General features: G+C 37.7%; 1 protein-coding gene across 4 annotated transcripts in view; it reads left to right on the plus strand.

Annotated features, from left to right (window-relative positions):
- The window catches only part of PIK3R3 (phosphoinositide-3-kinase regulatory subunit 3), a 159,281-nt gene that overhangs the window by 96,530 nt on the left and 40,966 nt on the right, over positions 1–21,785 (plus strand). For 3 of the 4 annotated variants that reach the window (XM_073902694.1, XM_073902695.1, XM_025856461.2), the window contains exons 2-3: positions 16,593–16,701; positions 18,807–18,905. In XM_073902694.1, coding sequence (XP_073758795.1) covers positions 16,619–16,701; positions 18,807–18,905 — 182 coding nt within the window. In that variant the 5' untranslated portion in view covers positions 16,593–16,618. The remainder of the gene's footprint in view (positions 1–16,592; positions 16,702–18,806; positions 18,906–21,785) is intronic. The other variant, XM_073902696.1, reaches the window with a different exon arrangement.

The following is a 21,785-nucleotide window of genomic DNA, read 5'->3' on the forward strand; positions in this document are numbered from 1 at the left end:
TTTTTTTGGTAGAGAGCCAGATAGTGAATACTTCAGGCTTTGTAGCTCACATAATGGTCTCTGTTGCATATTCTGTGTTTGTGTGTGTGTGTCCACCCATTAAAAAATATAAAAACCATTCTTTGCACTGTACAAAACAGGCAGAGGGCCATAGTTTGCTGACCCCTGGTAGATAATAAATACAACAATAAATCAATCTCCGACTTGTAGCATTTGCTGGTTTCTGAAGTGTAAATACTCCCACTGTGGCTGATTTTAAGCTACCAATGTGTTATTTTGAATGAAGAGTTTGAAAGAGATGTGCATTAGCACAAAGTATTTCTGCTATATAAATATAACAGTTTTAGTTAGGTAAATAAAACAGTAAAATATTAATGAAGTAATGAATTTTGACTGTTTATTACCTTTTTTCTTTCTTTTTCTTTTTTTAAAAGATTTTATTTATTTGGGCGAGAGCAAGCATGAGCAGAGGGGGAAGGACAGAGGGACAAGCAGAATTCCTGCTGAGCGAGGAGCCTGATGTGGGGCTCAATTCCAGGACCCTGAGATCATGACCTGAACTGAAGTCAGACATTTAACCAACTGAGCCACCAAGGTTCCCCCTCTTCTTTTAAGTAATTTCTACAGCCAATGTGGGGTGGCTCAAACTCATGACCCCCAGATCAAGAGTTAGATGCTCTACTGACTGAGCCAGCCAGGCACCCCATCTTTATCTTTAATATAACTTCATTGTGCACTTAATTTTTAATGATTGCATATAACCTTGGCTTGCAAAATTCCTGAAAATGTATCATCTTTTGCTAGCCTATATGAGGTGGCTTTAGCATACCATTGAAGCGAAGGCTAGAGAGGTGAGATAATTTCCCAAATCGATTTTAAGTGCCAGAATCAGATTAAACCGTTTCTTTTAATTTGATTTTTCTTTTTAAAGATTTATTTGTGAAAGAGCACGAGCAGGAGGGGCAGAAGGAGAGGGAGAGAGAATCTCAAGCAGACTCCACACTGAGTGTGGAGCCTGATGCTGGGCTCAATCTCTTGACCCTGAGATTACACACGACCTGAGCTGAAACCAAGAGTCAGATACTTAACCGACTCTGCCACCCAGGTGCCCCTGATTTTTATTTTCATTAAAACAATATAAGTTCATAGTTTAAAAAGTCAAAAGATACTTCAAGGTTTATAGTGGGAACCCCCCCAAAAAAACAGCAGTTCCCTGATCTACCCTCTCTATCCCCAATTTCTAATCTACAGTGCTAACATTTAACTATTTTAGTTTTTTCTTCTGGTTTCTACCTCCCTATTTTTCATAATGTGCTTACACTTTTTAAAAAATTTTTTCACTTTTTGATATTATTGATTCCTTCTAAGGCAGATGGGGATTTAGTTCTCTTATGCTTTACATGTTCTTCTTTGCCCATTTTTTTAATATATGACAATTATAATTGTTTCTTAAATTAACCTTTTTTTTTTTAAGATTTTATTTTTAAGTATTCTACACCCAAAGGGGGGCTCAGATTTACAACCCTGAGATTAGGAGTTCAGGTTCTACTGACTGAGCCAGCCAGGTGCTCCTTAAATTATCTTTCAGTATTTACATGTTATGATCATGTAAACAGTGCATACAACCAGTAGTATATTATGATTACATCTTCTTATATAATTTTTTGAAATTAATAATTGCCTGATTTTTAAAGGTACTTATGACAGTATTATCCCCATACTCTGTGACAGAACTATAAAACTCATCTCAGTATGGTTAAACATTAGATAATTATTTCCATTTTTTTCCCCCTTCAACTTGCTAAGTTGCCCTTCATTCTATTGCTGGAATCCCAACTATTATTTACAACTGTCATCCTAGTACTGCTGTTCACCATTACCCTGGGGATTGCCTTTGCTTTTCTCCTTAGCATTGGCATCCATTCTCCTTTTGTCTTAGTATTGGCATCCATTTTCCTGAATCCTATACCATCTTTTCATTCCTAGGTTTATCTCTTCATTTTCCTAGAGCACATCATTCAGGAGCTTCCTTTTTTTTTTTTTTAAAGATTTTATTTATTTATTTGACACAGAGAGGGATCCCAAGTAGACAGAGCGGCAGGCAGAAGGAGAGGGAGAAGCCGAGCAGAGAGCCCGATGTGGGACTTGATCCCAGGACCCTGGGATCATGACCTGAGCCAAAGGCAGACACTTAACCGACTGAGCCACCCAGACACCCCCATTCAGGAGCTTCCTAAGAAAGGATTCCAAGAGATAGGTTATAAGTAGCTTGAGAACTTGTATGTCTGAAAATGTTAATTCTACCCTCATATAATTGATAATTTGACAGGATATATAATTTTAGGTAGAAAAATCATTTGCCATCAAATGCAAAGGTTTTTCTCCAGTGTTTTTAGTTTCCAGCCTTGCTGTTGAGGAACTCAAAGACATTCCAGGCCTTAGTCCTTTGTGACTTTTTTTTTCCCCCTCTTATGATAGATTTTTAGAACTATCTCTTTATCCCTGATGTGATTTTCCACAGAGATGTACTTTGATGCGGGTATTTTTCATTCATTATGTGTGGACTTTTTTTTTTTTTAAGATTTTATTTATTTGAGAATGAGAGAGAGAGAGAGAGAATGAGCGGTGGGAGGCAGAGGGAGAGGGAGAAGCAGACTCCCTGCTGAGCAGGGAGCCTGGTGCAGGGCTTGATCCCAAGACCCCTGGGATCATGACCTGAGCAGAAGACAACCACTTAACTGCTTGAGCCACCCAGGAGCCCCTTTAGTGTGGATTTTTATTCTGGAAATCTATGTCCTTCATTTCTGAACATTTTTTCTTATATTTATTTTAAAAGTTTCTTTCTGCTTTCTAGAACTTCTGTTAGTTCAATGTTCGGTCTTCTGGGTTTATCCCCTAATTATTTTATTTTCTGTTTTCATTACTTTCTCTTTTTTTTGTACTTCTTAGGAAATTTCCTCAACATTATTTGCCACCTTGTCAGTTGAGTTTTTTTTTTTAAACCTCTATTGTAATTTTAATATGTAAGGGCTCTTGTTCTTTAATGTTAATTTATTATAGATCTTGTTTGTATTTCATAGATGCAATATTTCCTTTCCTGAGGATGTTATACTTTTTTGCGTGTCTGTTTTCTTCTCCTTGAATTCTTTGTTTACTTTTAAGTTCCTTTGTTTTGTTTGGTTTTGGTTTTCTTTAATTTTGATAGCTTTCTTTTAATGTCCTCTGGTTCTTTTTTAAAAATTGTGGTAAATATACATAACATAAAATTTATCATTTTAATACTTTTTAAGTGTAGAATTCTTTGGCATTAAGTACATTTTCACATTGTTGTGTAACCATAACTATCATTCATCTCCAGACCTTTTTCATCTTTCCTAACTGGAATTCTGCACCTGTTAAACTAACTTCCCATTCCCCTTCCCCCAGCCTCTGGCAGCCACCATTCTGCTTTCTGTCTCTGAACTGGACTAGTCTTGCTACCTCATATAAGAGAAATCACACAGTATTTGTCCTTTTGTGACTGGCTTTTCTGTCCTTTTGTGACATGTCTTCAAGATTCCTCCATGTTATAGGATGTGTCAGAACTTCCTTCTTTTTTAAAGGGTTTGTTTTTATTTAAGAATGATATACTGAAAAGCTGTTTGGAAACTCCATGTCAGTGGTCAGGCTGTGTTAATTGGAGGCCTTCACTGAAAGTTGATAAGATGGTGAATATCTTTTTCATTGGTAACCCCCAAATACCCATATTTTTAGGTCTTTTTTGAATTCTTGTCAGTTTCCCCAGAGAATAGTCTCCCTGACTCCTCCCTGGGAATATAAGCTTGGTGGTTCAGTGTTCAAAGAACTGAGGTGGTGAAGGGAGTTGGGACATCTGTCTTTTCCTTAATTCTGCTATTTCAATAAAGGAGTTACCCTTAGTCCTAGCTGTGGTTGGTGTTCCTCAGGGAACAGAGCCTCTCTAATTGTTTCTCTGGATCGATAAGTTGGCAGGCAGCCTTTGTGTGTGGGGTGGAGGAGGGGTATTTGACTGGTTGCTTGGGGTTTGGGGTGGAGAACTAGTTCAACTGTTCTTTCTGTAGACTGTCAGCCGGTTCTTCAGGTTATGGCCCCATCACTCAATCCTCCCTTCAGAGATGTGTTGTGCCTTCAATTTCTGGCTTCCCAGAGTACAGTGGTACGAATTAGATTGTTTTTTAAATTAGACTTTCTCTTTTCATTTCTCTTTTCAGGCTTAGGTTTCAATTTTTGCACTCTACCAAGTCAAATTCATCTGTTTGTTTTTTCTGTATTAAAGTTTTGTTGCTATCACCTGCTGTTGTTTCCTCTCCTCATCTCTTTGCTATTGTGTGTTTGTACCGTTGAAAATATATTTTATTGGGGTGCCTGGGTGGCTCAGTCATTGGGTGTCTGCCTTTGGCTCAGGTCATGATCCCAGGGTCCTGGGATTGAGTCCCACATTGGGCTCCCTGCTCAGCGGGAAGCCTGCTTCTCCCTCTGCCTCTCCCCCTGCTTATGTTCCTTCTCTCGCTGTGTATCTCTCTGTCAAATAAATAAATAAAATCTTTAAAAAAAAAAAAAAGAAAATATATTTTATTGCCAATTTGGAATGATGTTAGAGGTAGTAAAGAATGACATGTATTAAATCAACTGCATTTTAGCTATTGTAATCTACTTGCCTAATTTTTTTTTTTTTTTTTAATCCCATAGAAGCTTTCCAAAGAGAGAGCTCTGTAAGCTTCTTGCTACTCAAAGTTCGGACCAACAGTATCGATATAACCTGGAAGCTTGATAGAAATGCAGAATTCCAGGCCCCAGCCCATACCTAGCAAACCATATTCTACATTTTTTTTAAGATAGCGTTTATTTATTTGACACAGAGAGACAGTGAGAGAGGGAACACAAGCAGGGGGAGTGGGAGAGGGGAAAGCAGGCTTCCTGCTGAGCAGGAAGCCCGATGTGGAGCTTGATCCCAGGACCCTGGAATCATGACCTGAGCTGAAGGCAGATGCTTAATGACTGAGCCACCCAGGTGCCCCTTTATTCTACATTTTTATAAGATCCCTAGGTTACTTATAATTTATTAAAATGTGAGATGCATTGGTCTAATTCACTGTGCCTGGCACAGTGCTTGACACATATTAGGTGTCTTCTGTTGGACACTCAGATATTTAGAAAAGATTCTGTAGTTAGGAATACTATTTTGGGATCAGAGTATAGGTATTATTTGTTGCTATGGGAGTAGACACAAGTACAGAGTAAAAAGTGGATCAAGGAAATATCAGTTTTAAGGTGTGGATGAAGGAAGAAAGGGCCTTCTAGGAAAATTGAGAGCTAAGGAAGAACAGAGGCCCAGAGTACATGAGGTGTGGGAAAATGAGCAACCTTCTAAGAGCAGTAAGATTAGTGTAAGGGCTGTAAGGGCTGTAAGATTAGTGGTGTTCTTCAGGAAGAGCCAGATTTCAGAGTAGGCTAGGAAGTGGGGAAAATACACTTTCTGGGAAGATATTGAAATTATAAAATAGTTTTATTACAATCTAGGGAGAATGATCAAGGAGGAAGCCCCAGAAAACAATGGAATAATGAGCAATGAGGAGATGGTTTAGTGGGGAGGTGGCTACATTGGGGTGAGAACACAGTAAATGACAAGTGGCTAAAAGGAACTTCCACTATTCCCCACCTTGTAATTCTCCATGTTTCAGGCATTTCTTTAAATTTTCTCTTGGGCTTTTTTTTTTTTTTTTGGATATACATGCTGTTCCTTTAGTCTGGGACACTATCTTGTCTTCCTTGACTCTCTCAAGATTCAGTGCCCTTATTTTGTGCTCCATGGCATCCTATTCTTTCTGTCTCTCTCTCTTTTTTTTTAAAGATTTATTTATTTGAGAGAGAGTGGGTGGGAGGGACAGAGGGAGAGAGAGAATCTCAAGCAGACTCCTGTGGAGCCCGATGCTGGGCTCAGTCTCACAACCCTGAGATCATGACCCAAGCCAAAACCAAGAGTGGGCGCCCAACCAATTGCGCCACCCAGGGGCTCCCATCTCTCTTTTTGTTTAAAATTGAGATATAAATCAGGGGCGCCTGGGTGGCTCAGTCGGTTAGGCCTCTGCCTTTGGCTCAGGTCATGATCCCAGGGTCCTGGGATCAGGCCCCGCATTGGGCTCCCTGCTCGGCAGGGAGTCTGCTTCTCCCTCTGCCCTTCCCCCCTACTTGTGATCTCTCTCTTTCTCAGTCTCTCTCTGTCAAATAAATACATAAATTCTTCTTTAAAAATTGAGATACAAATCATATACTATACTATTTACCTTTTAGGATATACTTTAAAAATACTTTTACTGTGTTTAACCATAGCACGGTAATTATATGTTTTACTTATTTAAATTGCCCACTGGACTGTCTTGTTACTATCTTTGACACCTAGTCTAGCACCTGTATTTAACAGCTAATATTTATTGATTGCTGTATGTCATATACTGTTTTAAGTTTACATATATTGAATCATTTAATTCTCATACCATGTAGATACTACTCTAGCCCTATTTTATGGATGGAGGAGACAAAGGCCTAGAATAAGTAGATCAGCACTGTTGAATGAACATATTTATTGTGTGTACTGTGTACTGGGCACTGTGATATATATTTGGGTTACAGAATTAAGAAAGTCTTTGGTCAGAGTTTCAGACAGAATGTTGGTTAAAACTTCACCCTGAAATGAGGGATATATAGCTGGCTCCTGGTTTTGTGGTACTTGGAATCAAAAGGCTTGACACTCTCTCTGATTGCTTATATACTTAGGTGTGCCTCTTCTCCCCCTGGCACAGACTGGAGACCTACATTCAAATGTTGTTTTAGCCTTTTTTCTTCCATTTTTTATTTAAAGCCATCCTTATAAAGTCAAACCCTAGCATGGACTATAAGGGCTGAGATCTGCCATTCCTCTCTGGTTTTATTTTTATTTTTTTTTAAAGATTTTATTTATTTATTTGACACACAGAGAGAGAGAAGCAGGCTCTCTGCTGAGCAGGGAGCCTGACACGGGGCTCGATCCCAAGACCCTGATATCATGACCTGAGCTGAAGGCAGATACCTAACCGACTGAGCTACCCAGGCGCCCCTCCTCCCTGGTTTTAATATGTACCTAACTCTGATTCTTAATTTTTTTAATTAAATATTTTATTTGGAAATAATTTCAAACTTACAGAAAAGTTTCAAAAATAAGAATACAAAGAACAATCAGGTTCACTTGTTAACATTTTATTCCATTTTTTTTATCATTCATGTTCTCTCTTTATATAAAGTCATACTGCTTTTTTCTCAACTATGCAAATAAGTTACAATCATCCTGGCCCTTAACCCCTAAATACCTTAATATATATTTCCTAAGAATAGGAATGTTCCTTTACATTCCACAGTTACCACAGTTGTCAACTTCAGTACATTTAACTTTGATATGATACTTTATAGATTGTTTGTAGATTACGACTAAAGAAGTAATCTTTTTACAGTGCTGTAGCGCCTGAATACTTTCCTTAATTAAAAAATACCAAAGTGGGTTCCTGGGTGGCTCATTCGGTTAAGCGTCTGCCTTCAGCGCAGATCATGATCTCAGGGTCCTGGGATCAAGCCCCACATTGGGCTCCCTGCTTAGGAGAGAGTCTTCTTTTCCCTCTCCCTCTGCTGCTCCCCCTGCCTGTGCTCTCTCTCTCTCTCTTGAATAAATAAATAAAATCTTTAAAAAGAAAATACCAAAGTGAATTTTTGAAAGTTTCTCTAAGTTGGAAAACACAATGGATTAAAATGAAATATTACTCATAACCATCATTTTTGTTTTTGTTAAAACATACATAAAGGAAACATACACACATAAAGTGCTCTCCTGTGCTGCTCCCCCATCCCTGTTATATAGAGTATTGTTTCTGTATTTTTCCAGATGTCTTTATGCATATATATACACACATGTGCACAATAACACACATGTATTTGTGTGTATATGTTCATATATCTACATAATAAAACTGAATTTAACAATCATTGTGTATTGTTGATTTTTGAAAACTTGTAATATAGTGTCTGAAAATGGAAAGAGAAATCCTTTTTTTTTTTTTTTAAGATTTTATTTATTCATGGGCACCTGGGTGGCTCAGTTGGTTAAGTGACTGCCTCCGGGCTCAGGTCATGATCCTGGAGTCCCAGGATCGAGTCCCACATCGGGCTCCCTGCTCAGCAGGGAGTCAGCTTCTCCCTCTGACCCTCTTCCCTCTCATGCTCTCTCTCTCTCATTCTCTCTCTCTCAAATAAATAAATAAAATCTTTAAAAAAAAAGATTTTATTTATTCATGAGAGAGAGAGAGAGAGAGAGGCAGAGGCGGAGGAGAAGCAGGGTCCCTGCTGAGCAGGGAGCCCAACGCAGGACTCAATCCCAGGAGCCTGGGATCATGACTGAGGTGAAGGCAGACGCTTAACCGACTGAGCCACCCAGGCGCCCAAGAGAAATCCTTTATATCATCTACTAAACAGAAACAAAAGTTCTAGGTATTTTACAGATACTTATTGAGGAAGATATTTGTTCAGGTGCATTTAACATTACTCAGCGCTTAAGTCCTCACCCCGTGAGGACTACCTTGTCAAATGGTTGAAAGATAATTAATGTACCCTAATTAGCTTTTCTTACTATGTTGCACTTGACCTACTTAAAATATATGTGATTTGGAATTTTTTAACCTTATTTATAATATAATCTGGAAGCAACATATGGATACAAATCTGCTTATCCATATAATTAAAAGGTTAAGATAAATTTTTATTTGTTTAGTAAATTCTGCAATTTTCATGGAATTGGGGATCAAATACCAGAGAAATCAAAACACTTAGTTTGAAGACTCTAGTTTAGTGGAGCTAAATTTGAACATACTCATGATTTTAGGAATAATGAATTACCTTGAAATTCATCCTTTTGGACTGTAGAGTCCTTAAGTATAGGGACTGTGTCTATCTAGTTTATTGCTGTTATTCCCAGCTTTTAGAACATAGGTATTCAATAATTATTTGTTTAATATATGTATAGAATGATGATAGATAAGAATGTATAAATAGGCCAGTATTGTACTCATTTCAGATCTTATAGTTCATTGTAGTTGTGTTGTTTTAGGAACACCATTTCATTCTTATTTCTGCAGATGAGAAAAGATACAAGGAAGCTCTGAGCAGCCCTTTGTAATAGATGAAATGGTCATTATATGTTTGTTGGTGATAGAGCTACCAGTGAACTATTATTATCCATAAATAGCATCTTCCCATGCAGCGTGGTCAACTCAATTTAGTAGAGAGTGTCTCCAGAGAAGGGATATAGCTAACACCAGGTCTCTGTGATTCCTTTTGGTGATTAGGTTGTAACCCACTGCTAACTCAAGGAGGTATATTGGTTCTTGTTGGGCCCTGCTGGTCATGGCACTCAGTTCACTGAGGACTAGGTTTGAGAAGCTTAGTGTTTGAATTAAAGTTTCCACAGGAGGGAATCAATTGGTCTGTTTGCTGGGTTTCCATTACACTTTGCTTTTACCTTTATTATAGTATTTACTTCGTTCTGCTGAGTGTTATGGTTAGGTGTTTCTATATGTCGTTCCCGGTAGATATGTTCTTTTGAGTGCGGGAGACACGTCCTTGGACCTTTCATAGCCTTAGCACAGTGCTTTATATAGCATAAGTTTAAACTGTTAATCCTTATAAAATGGATAAGTAGAAGAATTTTAAATTTTGCAAAATTATAGGTCCTACTGTAGCTACTTTTTATAAGCCACATCAAGTCCTTTTCAAACAAGATAGGTATAAATAGCATTAGAAAAAAAGTATGGATTATAGCAAGCTCTTCCCTCATGTAGTAATTTCAGTAGCCTGATAGTTTTTTTTTTAAATAACAGCTTTATTGAGATAAAATTCACATAGGATACAATTCACCCACTTACAGTGTATAATTCAGTAGGTTTTAGTATATTCACAGTTTTGCAACATCACCACAATTTTGTAATGTTTTTATTACCCCACTCTGCACACATTAGCTGTCCGTCCCTTTTCCTCTTTAATCCCACCCCCAGCCCTCAGCAACCATTAATTTACTTTCTGTCTCTGTAAATTTGCCTGTTCTGGATAGTGGAATCATCTAATGTGGTCTTTTATGACTGGCTTTTCACTTAGCCTAAATGTTTTCATGTTGCATACATTTTATAGAATATTTCATTCCTTTTTACTGCTAAATAATATTCCACTGTATGGATATATACCACATTTTATTTACCCATTCATCTGTTGATGGATATTGGGTTGTTTCTACTTTTTGGCTATTATAAACATTCATACACAAATTTTTGTGTAGGTGTATGTTTCATTTCTCTTGAATATATAACTAGGATTGAAATTGCTGGGTAATATGGTGACTAGGTTTAACTTTTTGAGGAACTGCTAAACTGTTTTCAAAACAGTTGCATCATTTTATACTTCCATCAGCAGTGGAAAGTTCCAGCAGTGAGAGTTCCAGTTTCTCCACATTCTCACCAACACTTGTCTTTTTGATTACAGTTTACCTTTGAATAATGTGGGAGTTAGAAGCACCAATCCCGTGTAGTCCAAAATCTGTATATAACTTTTGACTTCCCAAAACCTTATCTAATAGCCTACTGTTGACCAGAAGCCCTACCGATAACAGAAACAGTTGTTTAACACATACGTTGTATGTATTTATATACTGTATTCTTACCATAAGGCAAGTTAGAGAAAAGAAAATGTTAGTAAGAAAATTAAGAGAAAATACATTTACAGTACTGTATTTGTCAATTGTGTAAGTTTATGTTGTCTGTTTACAAAATGAATCATCTGTCTTTCAGTACCTACGTCAATATGATATGATACAAAACACTGTAAGATGTTATACATACAGCTAACACTAGACATCAAAAATGAAAAGATAATGTGAAAAAATTCATATTTGCAGATATAACAATTCATGCATTGATAATGAAGCATCAATATGATTGGCAATGATGACAAAAATGTCTCATGCAGTTCTTGCTATATAGATGAGATTTTCATATCAAGACACATGTACAACAGATAATACTATACAGTATGATGATTATTTGCTGTTAAGAGGAATTGGATCATCATAAGATCTTCATCCTTATTGTCTTCATGTTGAGTAGGTTGAAGAGGAAGAGGAAGAGTTGGTCTTGCTGTCTTGGGGTAGCAGAGGCGGCAGAGGTGGAGGAGATGGAAGGGGAGGCAGGAGATGCTATCACGCTTGGTGTCACTTTATGGAAATATGTAGTAATTTCTAACTGACATTTTTGCTTTTTGATTTTTCTAAAAAACTGTTCTATACAGTATCAATCCTTCCACCATTTGTTTTGTTTCAGTGCTTGTATCATACAGGGGTCCATATCCTAAATGAAGTGAAAAGCAGTTTTGAGTATTTGGAACCCTTCTGTCAGACTGTCTAATGTCAATTTGTTTTCTGGAACTGCTTCTTCACCTTCTTATCATCTGACATCATTCAGTAGCATGTTGTCTTCTGTTAATTCCTCTGGTGTGATGTCACTTAGCTCTTGAATTTCTCCAAGATCCATATCTTGAAACCCTTCACTCCCCATCTTTTTCTTTTTTTCCCCCCCCATGTCCACAATCTTTCATGATTTCCTTGATTGGCTCTATTGTAAATCCTGTGAAGTCATCATGTACAACACCTGGACACCATTTTCTCTAACAGGAATTTATTGTTTCGGGCTTGATGGCTTTCACTGCTTTTTCTTTATCAGTGATGGCATCTTTAGTGATGTAATCCTTCTAGACTTTCATGATGTTCTCTCTATCAGGGTTCTCTTCCATAGCGGTGACAGTCCTTTCCAAAGAGTATTGTGTATAATGATCCTTATGACCACCTGATCTAAAGGCTGATTTAGAGATGTGTTTGGGGGCAAGTAGACCATTTTAATACTTTTGGTGTTGCATTTGTGGGGTTCTGCATAGTCAGGGACATTGTCCAGTATCAAAAGAACTTTAAAGGGCAAGATAACTTCCTGGCTTCAGGGACAAAAAGCATCAATGGAACTAATCCAGAAAAAGGGTTCTTGTTGTCCAGGCCTTCTTGTTGTATAACCAAAAGACTGGCAGCTGGTGTTTATTTGTTCCCTTCAAGGCTCAGGGGCTAGCAACTTTATAGATAAGGGCAGTCCTGATCATAAACCCGACTGCATTTGTGCAAAATGGTAGAGTTAGCCTATCCCTTCCTGTCTTTTTTTTTTTTTTTTAATGCCTTCCTGTCTTAAATCCTGGTGCTTGCTTCTCTTTCTTACTAATGAATGTTCGTTGTGGCATTTTTTTTCCAGAAAAGGGCACTTTTGTCTGCATTAAAAACCTGTTCAAGTAGACATCCTTTCTTCTTCATGATTTTCTTAGTGGCCCCTGGGAACATGTCTGCTGCCTCTTGGTTGGCAGAAACTGCTTCTGCTGGTTTTTTAATTAATTAATTAATTAATTAACTTATTTTTAAAGATTTTATTTATTTATTTGACAGATAGAGACATAGCGAGAGAGGGAACACAAGCAGGGGGAGTTGGAGAGGGAGAAGCAGACTCCCCACCGAACAGGGAGCCCGATGTGGGGCTTGATGTGGGCTCAATGCAGGGCTCAATCCCAGGACCCTGACCTGAGCTGTAAGCACATTCTTAACGACTGAGCCACCCAGGCGCCCCCTATCTTGACATTTTTAAAGCCTCTTTCAAAATTATCAAACTATCCTATGCTGTTTAAATTCTCCAGTTTTAGATCCTTCACCTTCCTTTTGCTTTAAGTTGTCATATAATGACTTAGCTTTTTCTTGAATAATATTAGAGTCTATAGGTATCTTACAGCAATCCTGCACCCACATAAAAGCTGCATTTTCAATACAGGATAAAAAGGTATTTCCTAAAAGGTATAAGGTTTTTGCACATACTGGCATAGCCGCAGGGATGGTTTCACAAATTTCCATTAAAAAAACAAAACAAAACAAATGAACAACAACAACAAAAAACCAATGGTCCTTAGGCTGGCGGGCAACTGCAGACTTCAGTCAAGCAATTCAACTTTTTCTTGTAATGTCATGACTTTGCTTCTTGGGAGCTTCCAGTATCACTAGTGGCACTTTGTATAGGTCCTCTGGTGTTATTCAAGGTTTATGGTAACACAAAAAATATGCAAAAACCATGGGAGATTACTTTTTACTGCAATATACAATTCACTGGAGAGATGAACACACTTGAGCTCATTGCAATAGCAACAGGAGATGGTTACAAAATTATAGTAGCACAGTATGTACTACAGTTAGTTTTATGCAGTTGTGATTTAGTACTGTATCTTTACCTTTGTTTACATTTCTCTCAACTGCAAATGGGGCCATGTACAGTCTGTATGTGTTTGCATAAAATTTTGATGCATTTTAACTTTTTATGATTTGTGTATATTTTATGGTAGTAAATGATAAAATAGACTAGTATATACATATATTTTATGCATTCATGATATATCTAACTTTTTCTTAAGCTTTTTGATATTTCTAGGCTATGTGCTTTGTCTGCAAGGGTTTTCAAACTGTTGCAAATCTCCAAGAAATTTTCTAACGTATTGATTGGGAAAAAAATCTGTGTGTAAGAGGACCCATGCATGCAGTTCAAACCCCTGTTGTCAAAGGGTCAACTGTATAGTCATCCTAGTGGGTGTGAAGTGGTATCTTTTTTTTGTTTGTTTGAAGGAGAGAGAGAGAGCACTCTAGCAAGCAAGGGGAGAGGCAGGGGGTGGGGAGAGAATCCCAAGCCGACTCCATGCGGAGTGTGGAGAGCCACACGGGGCTCGATCCCATGACCCTGAGATCAAGGCCTGAGCTGAAACCAAGAGTTGGATGCTCAGCTGACTGAGCCACCCAGGCACCCCTGAAGTGTAGTATCTTACTGTGATTTTGATTTTCATTTCCTTGATGGCTGGTATTAACTTTTCATATGCTTGTTGGCCATTTGTATATCTTCTTTGGAGAAATGTCTATTCAGATCCTGTGCCCATTTTTAATTCAGTTATTTGACTTTTTATTAAGTTACAAGACTTCTTTATGTATTCTAGATTCAACTTTATCAGATATATGATTTACAAAGATTTTCTGCCATTCTGTGTGTTGTCTTTGCACTTTCTTGCTGATGTGATTTGAAGCACAAAAATTTCTAATGTTAATCAAATCCAGTTTATCTGTTTTTTTTCTTTAGTTTGCGCTTTTGGTTCCTATCTAAGAAACCAGTGCCTAGTCCAAAGTTATGAAGATTCAAGCCTATTTTCTTCAAAAACTTTTACAGTTTTGGGATGCCTGGGTGGTTCGGTTGGTTAAGCATCTGCCTTTTGCCCAGGGTCCTGGGATTGAGTCCCGCATCAGGCTCCTTGCTCCAGGAGGAGCCTGCTTCTCCCTCTGCCTGCCGCTTGCCCTGCTTGTACTCTCTCTCATTCTCTCTCTGCAAATAAATAAATAAAATCTTAAAAAAAAAAAGGTTTACAGTTTTAGCTCTTACATTTAGGTTTTTGATCCATTTGAATTAATTCTTGCATATGGTATGATATGGGGATCTGACAGGTAACCATTTGTCCTAGCACCATTTATTAAAAAGACTATTCTTTTACCATTGAATTTTTTGACATCCTTGTTAAGGACATTTGACAGTAAAGAGTTTCTTTTTGAAGAACATATTCATATTTTTCCCCTTCCCCCCATATTGTCTCTAACTTTTTTGTTAATTAAAAGAAATGCAGAAACCATCTCAAACTTACAGAAAAGTTGCAGGTACAATACAAATAACTTATTTTCTTGAACCATTGAGAGTAAGTTGCCAACATGATACCCCGCAATGATCATGTTTGTATGTATTTCCCACCAATAAGAACATTTTCCTACATAACTGTGATACAAAATCAGAAAATTAGTGTTGATGCATTACAATACCAATCTTATCCTCAGCTTCATTCAAGTTCCAATAATATCCTTTATAACACAAAGGATCCAGCCCAGAATCACACATTGCATTTGTCATGATTCTCTAGTCTTTTTCAATCTGGAACAGTTCCTCAATCTTTCTTGATTTTCATGACCTTGACAGTTTTGAAGATTACAGGCCAGTTTTTTTGTAGAATGTCTCTAAATTGTGATTTGTCTAATGTTTCCTCATGACTAAATTCAGTTTATGCGTATTTGGCAAGAATATCCCAGAAGTGATATTAATGTCCTTCTCAGTGCATCCTATTGGAGGCCCAAGATTTTATCATTACTGGTGGTTTTAACTTGATTGATTACTTGATTAAGGTAGTGTTTGCCAGGCTTCTCCAGTGTTTGCCAGGCTCAGGTCATGATCCCAGGTTCCTGTGATCGAGCCCCGCATTGGGCTTCCTGCTTGGCAGGAGGCCTGCTTCTCCCTCTGCCACTTCCCCTGCTTGTGTTCCTGCTCTCGCTATCTCTCTCTCTGTGTCAAATAAATAAATAAAACCTTCAAAAACAAACAAACAAAAACCAAGATCTGGGTGCTAGTTATGCATATTGGGGGTGCTGCTCATCTAGGACCTCTCAGGGGACAGAGCTAGGGAATAGTTTTATTCTCTATATGTATAGACATATCTTTCTATTAAATTTCTTTGTATTAAACTTCTATTAAAATTCATCTTTCTATAAAATTTCATGAGTTCATCTCAATAGCTGTAATTCCAGTTCAAACCAGAGGGATCATTTTGTTTTTTTTTGCCTTTCCATATTTGTAACTTCCTTTTTAGACTATGAGAAACCTGGTTCCTATTATTTTTAATAGTTGTACTTATTTGATCTATGTCTCTGTATGTACCCAATCTCTTATAGCCATTGCTGCGTTCCCCCTGGTACCTCTCAGCCTCCCCTTCCCCAAGTAGAAGCTCTTCACCCTTATCTGGCTCTGTCCCATTGTACTGGTGGTATGCCGTCCGTCTTCTGAGGCCTGTGTCCTCATTGGCTCGGTCTCCACTACTCTGTGCCACCCAGGCCCTGTGCCACTGCCCTTCTTCCTGCATTCCACTTTAACATCTCATGCCAGCCCGCACCAGTGAGGATCTCCTCCTCACCCTCCTGAAGCTCTGAGATCCTGTGCTCTGCTGCTGCCCTCCTATATGGACATAATCCTCCTTCACCTGCTTTGGGCTCTGACACCAACTCTTGGCCATCGTGACCAGTCTCACTTAATGGCTGTTGGACTGAATTATTTGTGAAGGGGCGTCACATTGTCTTTTGAGAGATGACGAAGTTTTTTTTGGATATTTGTTCAGAATTAAAAGTTAGCACTTTATAAGAAGGAAAAAAAACCCAAGTAGCTTGAAAATTTTACCTTTTAGGCAGTAATTGGTAGAGTTCTAGAAGGATTCCTTCTTTGGCTAACATTTAACATAAAATAACACTTTATTGAATTTATAATTATTTGAATCTTAATGTACATTGGTTAATGAGCTGTTCCTGAGTGAGGAAATTAGAAAACAAATAGTAATTTACATCTACAAAATAATATTCATTTTTCTTCTAGCTCTTCCACCAAAGCCACCTAAGCCAATGACTTCAGCCGTTACAAATGGAATGAAGGACAGTTCTGTTTCTCTTCAGGATGCAGAATGGTACTGGGGGGATATTTCAAGGTAACTAGAATGCTACTATAATTCAATGCAGTTTAGAAACAAATCATTTTTGAGAAGTGCCCTACTAGTTGTCATTTAAAAATTACCATTTTAAAAATTGTGAGAACGCTTCAAAAGTTTCTAAATGCTGTCCTTCCACAAGAAAATGACAAGAAAATCTTTAAATTATAGGTGTGATTATTACTTTTAATTCTGTATTAAGGATAGATTTCTGAATAAATGAAACAAAAGATTTAGGATAGCTACGTGTGTTTTTCTATAAAAAGATAGTTACAGGTACTTCATTTTCTTTACCTTTCTGTGTCTAAGGCAATGGTTCCACAGTCTTTGCATGCGCAAGAATCAATTGGGGTGTGGCCCAGGAATCTGCATTTAACCTCCCTAGGTGATTTTGATGCACTCTTCACATGCCTCATTTTGAGAAATGGGACTCTAGAGCAGTAGAATGCTTTTTAGGTAAAATGTCGTTTTGGGAAATGTTGAACCTAGAGAAGGGAAAACATATATTGAATTTGAATATTCAAATTTCTTGTTTTTCTTGAATTTTGTTTTAAAAAAGACCTATCCATTTCTGTCAAATTGAGTTCAAGGTTGATGCTGTATTCTTCAATATGCTTGTGTTTCTCTTTCTCATGTCTGTTCTCTTCAACTACCAAAGTGGCACTCATTTCTTTTTTTTTTTTTTACCTTTGTTACCATTTTAACCATCTTTAAATGTACAGTTCAGTGGCATTAAGTACATTCACAGTATTGTTCAACCATCACCATCATCCATCTCTGGAACTATTTCATCTTCCCCAAAGCGAAACTTTGTACTCATTAAACACTAACTGCCTTTTCCTTCTATTCTCCCCAGCCCTGGGAAACCACCATCCTACTTTCTGTTTCTATGAATTTGACTACTCTAGGTACCTCACATAAGTGGAATCATACAATATTTATCCTTTTGTGACTGGCATATTTCACTTAGCACTATGTCTTCAAGGTTCATCCATGTTGTAGCATGTATCAGAATTTCCTTCCTCTTTAAGGTTGAATAATATTCCATTATGTGTATATACCACATTTTTATTCATTCATCTGGACATTTGGCTTTGAACATTTGGATTGTTTACAGCTTTTGGCTATTGTGAATAATGTTGCCATGAACATTGGTGTATAAATGTTTATTCAAGTCCCTGCTTTTATTTTTTTAATTTTTATTTCTTTATTATTTTTAAGGGGGGAGGGGCAGAGGGAGAGAGAGAATCTTAAGTAGGCCCCCCGCCCAATGCGGAGCCCGTATGGGGCTTGGTTTCACAACTCTGAAATCATGACCTGAGCTGAAATCAAGAGTTGGCTGCTTAGCCGACTGAGCCACCCAGGTGCCCCTCAAGTCCCTGCTTTTAGTTCTTTGGGGTGCATACCCTGAAGTGGAATTTCTAAGTCATATGGTAATTTTATGTTTAAGTTTTTGAAGGAGACTTAATATATTTTATATTAAAATGGATCAGAAAATTTTTGTTATAATTATACAATAAAAGGATCTATTATATTTAAATTCCATTTAAATTTATATTCTAAGACCTTGTGGGTCTGTAACTCAAGAGTCTTCTGTGCCCTGCCATATCCTGAGTGTTCTAGTGTTTTTTCTTAAAGTCCTAAACCAACTCTGCAGGAGGAATTTATCATCAGTATAAATTCAAATTGGAGAAGATTATATTGAAAGGTTGTGAACTTAGTGAATTTCCCCCCCTCTGATGAGACACAGCTGCCACTGTTGCTTAAACACAACCTTCTTTCTAAACAGCTGCAGGTTTTTCCTGAAACCCTTCAAGTTTAGACCTGCCTAAGGAAGCCCTAAAGGCTTAATGGAAATACTATCCCCTACAGACGGGTTGAAATCTAGAAGAGTTTAAAAAGCAAATAGCCCTTCCTTAGATTGCATAATACTGAGAATCAAAACAGAAAGATCATATCTAGGGGGAGGAATTAAATGACCTGTGAAGGCCCCTATCATTCTATGACCTTAGACATACTCACCTCCTAACTAACCTTAGTAATATTTGAAGAGAACAATTGATGATTAATTTTTTTTTCATTTTTCCTGTAATTCTATTTTTCAGGGAGGAGGTAAATGACAAATTACGGGATATGCCAGATGGTACGTTCTTGGTCAGAGATGCCTCAACAAAAATGCAGGGGGATTACACTTTGACTTTGCGGTGAGTATTTTTCAGCATTTTGACTAGTGTTCTACTAGCGTTATTTATTTCTGGGTATACAGAGATTTTTGTATTTATTTAAATGATTATACATTTTAAAGTATTTTTACTTAATTTAGATACACAATTTTTAGTTGTTTGGCTAACTGTTGTTTCTCCATACGTTAAATATTTAAATGTCTTATGTAAAGATGGCAACAATTTTAATTTTTATGTAGGAATAAAATCCCCAAAAGTAAGTTATGAAGGAAGAATTATACTGTTGACCTTGTGCGAGAAGTAGAAGTCATGGGCACAGCCTGAGGTTATTAATGATATGTTGGGAATCCACCCCTCTAATAACCCTATTATTTTCCTCAATGGAGACTTCAGAGAGTAAAACTTAACATAGTTTAGGCTGATGAGGTTATGTAGAAGATAAAGCAATTCTTATCCTCTATCATGCCATCCATGTAGAATGGATGTAGAATCCATATTAGAATTTCCTAAGTGGTGGATGTATCACCTTTTATATTTACAAAGATGGGACATATATTTTAAAAGATTAGGAGAACTGCATCAGATATTTTTACATTTAATTTTAACAATTAAAATAGTCTAATTGTAATAAAGTACTGTGATTTTTAAAAAAGGGACTATCTAAAGAAAAATATAATGAAAACAGTAACGATAACAACTCCCTTGTACTACACATTTTACACGCAATATCTTATTATTCCTCACAACAGCCTTTGAGGTAGGTATTATTAATATTTGCATTTTATAGATGAGGCAGCTGAAGCTTAACCTGGTTAAGAAACTTTCCTAAAGACCTATAGCTAGTAAATGGCAGAGGATATGTTCAGATCCAGATTTATCTCTTTTCTGTCTTTCTGCCTACTATCTTTAGGAAAAATCATTTATTTTATGCTAGAAATTTGGAGTTTCTGGTAAAGACATTATAAGAAGTTAATACCTTGGAACTTGAGTTGTGTTGAGGAATAATCAAAGTTCTGTAATGATTCATTTGACTCAATTTTTTCCCCCTGCTCCAGTCAGGCTTCTGTCCTTACCACTCTTAGAAGGACTGCTAAACCGATGACCACTTCTCTCTTCTTACCTCACCTGACCTCTTAGCAGCATTAGTCATAGGCACTTCTTCCTAGAAACATTTTATTGTCTTGGCTGTTGTGACATCACACTCTCCTGATTTTCTTCCTAACTCTAGGCCAGCCATTTCTTTGCTCAATATCTAAATGTTAAGTGTTCCAAGCTTGGAGTTGGGCCTCCTTCTCTTCTCTGTATTGGTTCTCCCAAGGTGAGCTTATCCTGTTCCACGGCTTTAATATGCAATTACATGCTGATGATCCATAAACCCCATCTCCAGCTCTGACCTCCAGAACTCTACATGCATATATCCACTTGCCTACTTGACTTTGCCACTTAGATAACTAGAGGACATATTAATTTGAACATGGTCAAAGAAGAATTCTTGATTTCTAACCCAACTCCTCCTACCCAAACTGTTTCTCTTCTATATACTTTTTTTTTTCCAGAAATAGAACCACCATCTCTATAGTACTCACGTTACAGCTCTTTTTCCCCCCCTCTCTTTCCCCTCATCTTCACATCCAAATTCATCATTAAACAAGTCCTGCCAACTTTACCTCCAAATCTGTATTTGTAATCTCATCATACTTCTCTCCCACCCAACAGTAAGCCACCATCATCTTGCTTGATTTTTTGCAGTCATTTCCTGACAGGCCTCTCAACATCTTACAATTTCTAACCTTCCCCACCCCTGTTGACCATTTTCTGCACAGAAACTAGAGTGATCATTTTAAGGTATGAGTCTGATTAGTCATTTGCTTAAAATTCTTTTAAGAGTTTCCCTACTGCACTTAAGGTAAAGAATTTGGATTTTATTCTAACTTATGAAACTCTATTTGACCTGGACTTGGTCTACTTCTTACATTCATTTCTTCCCTCTTCCCTCCCCCCACTACGTTCAACCTCACTAGCCTTTTAGTACCTCAGGCAAGTAAGCCTTATTCCAGACCCAGGGCCTTTGCAATAGGCCTTTCTGATCTTTGAATCTTTGTTTCCTTTTTGTCATTCAGATCTCTGCATCATTGCCACCTCTTCAGGGCTTCCCCAACCACTCAGTCCAAAGTAGCTATTAGAGGATATATATTTCCTCAATTTAATTTTCTGTATGGGCTACTTCTGTATCTTCTCCTTTCCCACCTTGTAGGTCTCACCCCACTAGAATTTAAGTTCTCTGCTATTGGGGACTTCGTTTAATCATTGTTACATTTCCAGACTCCAGTGTGTGGTAATGGATAGGCATTAGACAATGGATGCCTAATAAATATTTATTAACAGAATGAATGCCCTCATTTATCTGAAAAATGGTTTTGTGTGTTTTTTTCTTTTTAAAGATTTTATTTATTTATTTATTTAACAGAGACACAGCGAGAGAGGGAACACAAGCAGGGGGAGTGGGAGAGGGAGAAGCAGGCTTCCCACTGAGCAGGGAGCCCGATGTGGGGCTCGATCCCGAGACTCTGGGATCATGACCTGAGCTGAAGGCAGATGCTTAACGGACTGAGCCACCCAGGTGCGCCTGAAAAATGGTTTTAATCCCACACTAAGGCATTATTTTATCATGGTTAGATTCCTAAATGCAACTAACTAAAAGCAACAGTTTTTGTATCTTGGGATGAGGAAAAGAGCCTGCAAAAGTTCCGTTACTTACCTGAAGTTGCAGTGCTGTTCAGGAACAAAGGCTGGCAAGGGGTCCCACTCACAGCCACCGTGAGAATTCTTCTGCTAGAGACCTACAGCTGGAAGGGATCTTTAATACTACCTCATTCAACTGGGTTTCTGCAGATGTTGGAA

This window comes from Callorhinus ursinus, unplaced genomic scaffold (genome assembly GCF_003265705.2).
Source record: "Callorhinus ursinus isolate GAN/ISIS: 27379988/994484 unplaced genomic scaffold, GSC_fseal_2.0 scaffold18, whole genome shotgun sequence".
In the NCBI taxonomy this organism is placed as follows: domain Eukaryota; kingdom Metazoa; phylum Chordata; class Mammalia; order Carnivora; family Otariidae; genus Callorhinus; species Callorhinus ursinus.